Raw genomic sequence first — 9,242 nt, 5'->3', positions numbered from 1 at the left:
GAGCGATCAGATTGTAAACTTTAGTCTAAATTATCTCAGTGGGTCTCAAACGGTTTGGTCATCTATGTAAACAAGTATTTCCATCTATTTAAAATAGTTGTTCAACATAAGTTAATAAATCATTCCACTGAGTGGTATAGGTCAGTAAAAAATCAAAAACACAGTTTGAAAGGTTGGTGATTAGTAAAATATGCATAAATAAAAAGAAAGAATGCAGACTAGGTAAGATAAAGACAGGAGAGAGGAGTTTATCAATGATTTGTTATTGCTTGTGAGCATATTCTAATGGTTTTTGGAGTGTTGAAATATATACAGTTCTGTTTCGAGTGTTGAGATCCATAAATCTCTTATTTTGTGAACCAGATTAATGCCTCAACCTCACTGCATGTCACTGCAGAAGCTTATATAAATATCTACGTTTGTTGTGCCCCACCACTTTTGTACATATAAAAACACCACTAGTACATCAAAAGTTACTAAGAAATGGTCGGATAAAGTAGGATTATGCGGTTCGACTAATAGTTGCTCAATTTCAATACCATAAGTAGTAGAACAAGGTTGAGTGTGATTATAGCAGTGGGTTGGTTTATTTACACTCTGACGGAAACCAACATAATCTAAAACAGAGTTAAATGCAACAGTAAGATTATTTGTATCATCGTCAACATGAATATTAATGTCACCTATGATAATTACTTTATCTGTTTTAAGAACCAAAGTTGATAAAAACTCAGATAATTCTGATAAGAATTCTGAATAAGGACCTGGTGCACGGTACACTGTAACAAATAAGTTTGGCTGCAAAGTTTTCCAGGTCGGATGCGTAAGACTAAAAACGAGACTTTCAAAGGAGGTATAATTTTATTTTGGTTTAGTATTGATAAGTAAACTTGAGTCAAAGATGGCTGCAACTCAACCTCCTCGGCCTGTACCTTGAGCAATATGAGTATTGATATGGCTGGGTGGAGTGGCCTCATTTATGCTGACATATTCTTCATGTCTCAACCAAGTTTCAGTGAGACAGCATATATCAATATTATAATCTGATATTAAATAATTTACCAATATTGCTTTAGATGCTCGAGATCTTATGTTTAGAGAAGAGAGAAGAGAAGATGGACCTTTATTAATCCCCCGAGGGGGAAATTCAGTTTCCACTCTGTCATACACACACATTCGTTTTTATACAGATCATGCAGTACACACAGTACACACTTTTTAGAACATGCACATACATATACAAATACTCACAGTTATATGCACACATGCACATGCAGTTGAGAGGTCAGAGTGGAGGCAGCCAGTCTAGCCGGAGCCGGTGAGCAGTTGGGGATTAGGTGCCTTGCTCAAGGGCACTTTGGCAGTGGCCCAGGAGGTAAACTGGCCCCTCTCTAGTACCAGTCCACACTCCATATGTTTTGGTCCTGGCTATCTTCTAGCTCTATTCAGGTTTTTTTTTCTTTCTAGCTCTTCGAATCATAAATCTATCGATTAGATTTATGATTCAAAAATTATAAAAGTAGGGTAGACATGTGGATATTTTCCGGCTGAACAAAACGTGATCCGTCTCTTAAATGTGTGTCAACCACAGACCTTATTTCGAGCTATTTTCCAAAATCCTATGGAGAAATTGTATTGTTATTTTGTCGAGGGATCCGGAAGGTACCCATGTGCAGCTTACTTCCGGGTTTTAGGACACGTCACTGCACCACTCAATATGAAAACTTGGAGCCCTCAATCCAAAATAAAATGGTTCATCAACAGTCAGTGGTTAACTTATACATCAGAAAATCAGTATGACGAAAACATTAAACATATTGTCCACTTATGTTGATAAAGATGGAGTTCATTTAAGTCTTATATGAATGTTGTGCGACAATGTTAATACAGTCAGGCAGATTCTTCTCATGTGTGAAGTGGCATAATACTTATTCAATGTCCTCTCCATCAGCTTATGTTTCCATGTGTTCAGCTGAGCTGCTGACTGGAGGCTCTGCCTCTCTGTTATCCTCAGTTTGAATTTCATTAAGCTGTGAGGACTGACGACCAACACACTTGTGCCTTTTGAAATAACCATGCCATTTAAATGTTTTGTCACAAACATTGCAGCTGTATATTTCCTCTCCTGTGTGGACTCTCATGTGTGTCTTTAAATTTCCACTGTGTGAAAAAGCTTTCTTACAGACTGAGCAGCTGTGTGATTTTACTCCTGTGTGGATTGTCATGTGTTCCTTTAAATGTATATTCTGTGAAAAAGCTTTCTTACAGACTGAGCAGCTGTGTGGTTTCTCTCCTGTGTGGATTATCATGTGTTCCTTTAAATGTACATTCTGTGAAAAAGCTTTCTTACAGACTGAGCAGCTGTGTGGTTTCTCTCCTGTGTGGATTATCATGTGTAGCTTTAAACTTCCACTCTGTGAAAAAGCTTTCTTACAGACTGAGCAGCTGTGTGGTTTCTCTCCTGTGTGGACTCTCATGTGTAGCTTTAAACTTCCACTCTGTGAAAAAGCTTTTTTACAGACTGAGCAGCTGTGTGGTTTCTCTCCTGTGTGGATTCTCATGTGTAGCTCTAATTTTCCACTCGATACAAAATATTTCGTACACACAGAGCAGCCAAATGGTTTCTTTACAGCAATACATCGTGAATCACTGACAGATTCATGTATATTTTGCAGTGAGTTTGAGCCTGACGCAGGTTCTCTGGTCTCCTTCCAATCAGCACTGTGTTCAGTGTCAGGTTCAGAAGAGTCTCCAGTGTCAGGTTTAGAAGAGTCTCCAGTGTCGTCCTCAGTCTTTGGTTGTAAACTGCTCTCTGAATCTGAGTTCCTGGCTGGTTCTGGTCCTCGACAGTCATCTCCACCAGCTTCTGTTTCCATGTGTTCAGTTTGTCTTTGATGAGGCTGAGAGGACTGAGGTTTCTCTTCATCATCTTCACTCTTCACAGGGTCAGGAGTGAAAGTGGACTTGGTGATATCAGCCTCCTCGAGCTCCTGAAGCTGCTTTCCCTCCTGACTGATCCTGAGTTCCTCCTGTTCCTGCTTAATGTGTGGGGGGGGCTCTGGGTCCTCCTGGTCCAGACTGGTGCTCCACTCCTGCTGGTCAGGGAGAAGCTCTTCTTTAACCACCACCAGCTGCTGGACATCTGCAGGAATACAGGAAGCACAAAGTCAGAACAAACTGTTAAGTGTTAGCATTTAAAAATCTAATCACCATTAACCTGTTAAGCCCCAAGCCTGTTTTTCAGGTCTCAGGCTCGAAAATGACATTCCCAGAACAAATGACAATAACTTCCCTTCTAAAAAGGGGTAAATTAATAATCTTTTTTCTCAAAGCAATGATAAACCTGTGAGTTGGATGTAGAAGAGTCAGAATCAATATAGATTTTTTTTATTTTAAAGTAAATTCAGATTGAACATAGTAAAAAAATGTAAATTATAGTGTCACTGCTATGTGTGCGATTGTTTGGGACGTGTCACGTGTGCCACATTTCATCAATGACGTCATAGGAGCCAAATCCTGGATCTGCTCGCTTGCACCATAGATATATATAAACACTAGATGACTCACCCGCGCTGCTGGCCAATGGAGACCGACGTTGCCACATGGCGGCCATCTTGCCACAGGCAGCTCGCTTATTCATAGCATTATTTCTATGGTGCACTTCTGAAATAACCATAGCTTGCTCAATTTTCAACCAATTTTCAAACGGTTTGGATTGTTATAAACATCAAAGATGTAGTCATGATACTGCATACTTATAATTATAATCATGGACTTTTTTTGTTCAACACGTCTCATTGTCTCCTGTATCATAGCCATGATAATAACGTTTATAATAAACCAAACAGTTTGTAAATCAGTCAAGATTTCAGCGAGTTAAGATCACTAACCTTACAAGAGCTGTAGCAGTAGTTGTTGACTGTGGCAAGATGGCCACCGGTGAGCTACGCTGGCGACTCCCCCTTGAGCCATTTAGCCTTTATATATATCCATGGTTTGCACCCCCACATTTTGTTTTTAGAGATGTGGGAAAGGAGGAAAATAGAGAGGGTTGCATTTTCTGAAACAGGGCAAACATATTCATGTATAAAAGACATCAAAAAGTTAATTTTGTTCTCAGGAAGAACATCTTCTGCTGGGCTTTTTGCTCCCATTTGAGGTCCTGGGCGATGATGGTACCCAGGAAGCGGAAAGACTCCACAGCAGTTACTGGAGAGTCACACAGAGTGATGGGGGTGGGTGGGGCTGCAGTCTTCCTGAAGTCCAGGACCATCTCTACTGTTTTTAGGGCGTTGAGCTCCAGGTGGTTTTCCCCACACCAAGTCACCAGTTGGTCCATCTCCGACCTGTAGGCAGACTCCCCCCCCACCAGAGATGAGTCCGATGAGGGTGGTGGCGTCTGCGAACTTCAGGAGCTTGACAGACTGGTGACTGGAGGTGCAGCTGTTGGTGTACAGAGAGAAGAGCAGAGGTGAAAGAACGCAGCCTTGAGGGGAACCGGTGCTGATGGTCCGGGGGTCAGAGACGTGTTTCCCCAGCCTCACGTGCTGCTTCCTGTAAGACAGGAAGTCTGTGATCCACCTGCAGGTGGAGTCGGGCACATGCAGCTGGGAGAGCTTGTCCTGCAGCAGAGCCGGGATGATGGTGTTGAAGTCCACAAACAGGATCCTGGCGTAGTTTCCTGGTGTGTCCAGGTGCTGGAGGAGGAAGTGAAGGGCCATGTTGACAGCGTCGTCCACAGACCTGTTGGCTCTGTAGGCGAACTGCAGGGGGTCCAGGAGTGGGTCTGTGATGGATTTCAGGTGGGACAGGACAAGGCGCTCAAAGGACTTCATAACCACAGAGGTTCAATCTGAATTTACTTTAAAATAAAAACATCTATATTGATTCTGATTTTGATTATTTTCTACATCCAACTCACAGGTTTATCATTGCTTTGAGAAAAAAGATTATTAATCTACCCCTTTTAGAAGTGAAGATATAGTCATTTGTTCTGGGAATGTCATTTTCGAGCCTGAGGCCTGAAAAACAGGCTTGGGGCTTAACAGGTTGATTAAAAGTACACAAATATTCTCAGAAAAATGTACATTCCTTATCACTGGACTCGGAGGCTTTATATAAAAAACTAGTTAAAACGTTAATGCCCTGGCAGTGGCAAATAGCTTTGGTTTTATATTTGATTACATTAATGTTTTTTGAGATTTACAAGAAATATTTGAAATGCTACTCTGTAAAGGGAATAGGCCCACTACTGTTAAAAATAACCTAATTTGTTTAAAATAAAAGAGCGCAAAACACTACTTCTGAATTCATTATTGAATTGTGTGCATAACAATGCATTTAATCCCAGAAAATAATTTGATTAAAATGTTTAATCGTTGCCCAGCACTAATAAACAGTCAGAAGTGTTACCAGAGACTTTAACGTGTTACCAAATAGTTTAAAGCAGGGGTGTCCAAACTTTTTCACCGAGGGCCACATACAGAAAAATATACGAAGGGCTGGGCCACTCATAGAGGTGAGGTATATCGCCTCATCAGTTAAGTTATAAGTTAGCAACATGTAGGTAAATTAGGGTCGATACATGAATATGCTTTAAGAAAAAAACCGCCTACATCACAGCTCTCTATAAGGTTTCATTTATCTTGTTGGCAGCTCACCCCTTAACACAGAAGTCTCAGTGTGATTATAATAAGATGAAATATGAAGGGTCTATTTCAAGCTGGTTATGTAAATAAGTAATTTTTTTTGTATCAACTAAGATATTAGAAAATGTTATCAACATGAATTGACTGAATTTATTTGAAAAGTGGGCTTATTAACACATGAATACTACTGTGTAATATAGTCGTAAATATATATTTAAGAAGTACAATATAAGAAAAGCACAAGTTTAATTTGTGGGCCATATTTCATAATCATTTTTGCTGAGGGCCGATTAAAAAAGGCCAGCGGGCCGTAGTTTGGAAACCCCTGCTTTAAAGTGTTAATTAATAGTAAGAACAGACCTGCTCTGTGTATCCGAAGCTGAGGCTGTAAAACAGCGTCCAGTAGTTTCTGGAGTCTCTCGTTCTCCTCTTTGGAAAGAGACAGCTCCTCCTCGTGCTCTGCTATCGTTTTTTCAAACAGAGCAAATATATCTTCAGCAGCAGCAGTGAGTCGCTTCTTCAACGACAGCAGCATTTGGACTTTACTCATGTTTACTAGATCACCTTTTCCTGCAAACTCCGTTAAACACACCGTTTCTCTCTCCATCAAACTCTCAATCTGACTAGTGTTGCTAACGTTTCCAGCTAGCATGTTAAGCTAGCTCCTATAGTCCGAGGTAAACGCTCCAAAAAAAGGGCACAGAGTCTATTCGGAGGTTTATCCAGACACACAGATAATGGATCAGTAGTGCTGGAGCTCACACACACTTTATCGGGAACACAGAGAGAGAGAACCGTAGCGACGAGACGCCATATGGATCCAGGTTTTTCTTCTTCTTCTTCTCTCGGTTTTTTCTTCTTCTCTCGGTTTTTGGCGGATTGCAAACAGCTTTAAGGTGCATACCGCCACCTACTGTACAAGAGTGTGTATCACCATATCATCCTTTCACCACTTGTGGAATTATACCACTGTATTTACGTTGTTTTAAATTCTTCCAATCAATCCTGTTTCACTCAAATACTTAATAATGGCCTCCCTGGTAGCTCTTACCCCCTCACCTTCTGTTCCCAGTATCCCCATCAGGCTCCACTCCCTTCCTGCCTCTCTGACCCTGTCTCTTATACCTCATTCACACCAACGGTGTTTCAGGGCCAGTTCGGAGCTGGAGCTTGAAAAGCACCGGGTTTTCCTGTTCACACCGCAGTGGAGCAGCCTCTTAGCTCCGGAATCCGGTTCGTTTCAAGCACCAAAAAATTGTCCGTGCAGAGCAAAAGAACCGCATACAGTGACGTGCGGTGAGGTTCATGGCTGGTGAGGCACTGACTCTTTTAGAGTCAGATTTACAAATATTATATTCTGACCTTAATCGAAATATTCTGTTATTTTCAAAAGCTTTTTTGGTCTGATGTTTCGATTCATTTTAAACAGACCGTTCAACAAAAGGTTACCCACAATCTACATATTGGATTGTTCTTTCTTAGTAAGAACCCATTTTCATTACCAATGTGGTCTTACCTTGACTTGAAGATGAAGTCCATGCTATCCTTCTGGACAACAATCTCTATTACTTTTTTGTAAAAGTCCTCCTTATCTTCCTCTAGTTTCAAAAGTCTAGTTTGTTGTTCGCGTCTATACCGTCTCTGCGTAGAATAACAGTAGCAACAAGGACCTGTGGGCTCACGTGCGCCCCCTTCAGTGCGGCAGAGGTTATGGCTGCCTCCCCTGGTGCTTTTTTCATTGCCGTTGTACAGCGAGCCTAAATATCATATATACGTGAAATAAGTTATTTAGAGACTATGGATGGCGAGGATAAATGTAATAAAGGGATCTACAAACATTACATTGGTGACCTACAGTGAAATGGTAACAGGCATGCGCTTAGGGCCCGCTTTCCAGCCAATTTCTGTGAGGTGACGCATTTTGAGGTGAGGCAGAGCTCATCTGTGCCTCACCTTACCACACAGTAACTGGCTTGAGCGCGCTCACAAAATAAGTGCCCGTGCTAAATTAGTGCCCGCGCTCCAGCCAGTTACTGTGGGTTTATGTGAGACAGAGCTCGTCCCTGCCTCACTCCTCATCGCTCCCATGTAGTTGTAGCGGAGCTCGGCAAATTTGCTGATTTTGACTATAAAAAGCGATTGGAATCAAACATAAATCACATTTACAACACAGATCAGTGGAGACATTTTATTATTATTACTATTTAGTTTTTCTTTAGTTGTTTTTCCGTTACATTGTAGTATGGCCAGTCTATGAGCATGACAGGTGAGGCTCTGCCTCCCCTGCCTCCCCTGACTGCACGTCACTGCGTCACGCTTACGTCGAGGCGGGGGCAGAGACAGGATCAACTCCTGAACAACAACAAAAAGCCCGCGTTTTATCCAGTTTGTACACAACGATGGAGAAACTTAACAAGAGTTTCAGAGTTTCAGTGTTTCTGCCATAGACTGTATATATAAAGGTTTCTGCTCATGGTGAAGCAACGTGTCTGCGTGTTAAGGTGGAACCTGAGCATTCACGTTGATCACCTCTCATCAGTGGCGAGCCGTCAGCCCTCTGTGAGGGCCTAAGATATTCTAAAAAATAATATTTGAAAACATTAAAAAAAAAAAAAAAATGTTAAATATTATTTTTTATATTTTGTTGTTGTTACATTTTTCATTAGTTTTACCAAAATAACTTGTATTTAAAATAATATTTCCAAAGAAATAAATCTGCCTGTTCAGTTTCTATTGGAATGTGAAGGGTTAAATGCCGTCTCTGCGAGTTATGTGAAGACGGATGTTGGTCCCTCTCTACATTCACAGAGGGCCCACTATAGTAACTCAACGAGAGAGTAATGTCAAATGACAGTACAATTGACCAATCATATCTTCCCTCTAAATGGGCGGGCTTTATTTTCGCGGACTTTATGACAGGTTCCGCCCGCTGTGAGGTCTATGCAAGAGGTGCAGTGACGCATCCTAAAACCCAGGAAGTAAGCTTCGCTCGGATTCCCTCGACAGAAAGCATTGGGATTTCTCCATAAGATTTTGGAAAATAGCTTGAAATAAGGTCTGTGGAAAACGAACCTGTTAGATAAATGCACGTTTTGTTCAGCAGGATAATATCCACATGTCTACCCTACTTTTATTATTTTCGAATCATAAATCTAATCTAATCGATAGATTTATGATGGATAGATTTATGATTAGCATAAGTTCGTTCATGATGGCTCATGTCAGTGATAGTGAGGACATCGTTGCGAAATTATTAACCGAGTCATTTTCAAGATTGAGTTAGCCTCTCTATGGTTAGCCTACAATGATAAACTGGAGTGGCAAAGGATCAGCTGAATGACCCGCAAGTGCTTCATCCAAAAGGACAGGAGGATGGACTTTGTGTTTAAGTGATTTGATCCAGTGCTAGAATTGGGCCGGTACTCACCGGTACGCAGTACCGGCACTTCTGGTTCTGACCCATGGAGTACCGGCACTTCTTGCTCAGTACCGGCATGCTGGCGGTACTCCGGTACTCATGCACCGTGCCAGTACTCAACACTCTCCCGCCGTTCTTATTATCAGTGGCGTTTTTATATGTACAAAAGTGGTGGG

The 9,242-nt window shown here is 41.4% G+C and overlaps 1 protein-coding gene across 1 annotated transcript; it reads right to left on the bottom strand.

Moving 5' to 3' along the window:
- Positions 1-3,149: 3,149 nt before the first annotated feature.
- Positions 3,150-6,474, bottom strand: LOC117534321. Its single transcript, XM_034198518.1, has 2 exons — positions 6,009-6,474; positions 3,150-4,786 (listed from the first exon to the last, which is right to left on the bottom strand). Exons 1-2 carry the CDS (start codon positions 6,298-6,300, stop codon positions 4,218-4,220), a joined length of 861 nt encoding a protein of 286 aa, XP_034054409.1. The 5' UTR covers positions 6,301-6,474; the 3' UTR covers positions 3,150-4,217.
- Positions 6,475-9,242: the final 2,768 nt, after the last annotated feature.

This window comes from Gymnodraco acuticeps, unplaced genomic scaffold, assembly GCF_902827175.1.
Source record: "Gymnodraco acuticeps unplaced genomic scaffold, fGymAcu1.1, whole genome shotgun sequence".
NCBI lineage: Eukaryota > Metazoa > Chordata > Actinopteri > Perciformes > Bathydraconidae > Gymnodraco > Gymnodraco acuticeps.
The sequence above is the reverse complement of the archived record's forward strand: the minus strand, read 5'-3'. Positions and strand labels throughout refer to the sequence as shown.

What these genes read in the sequence shown, in the direction of transcription:
- LOC117534321 (XM_034198518.1), bottom strand. Translation starts at nt 6,300, where the DNA reads ATGCTAGCTGGAAACGTTAGCAACACTAGTCAGATTGAGAGTTTGATG. An exon ending in GCTTCGGATACACAGAGCAG is followed by an intron (nt 4,787 to 6,008) that starts GTCTGTTCTTAC and finishes AATCCATCACAG; the next exon opens with ACCCACTCCTGGACCCCCTG.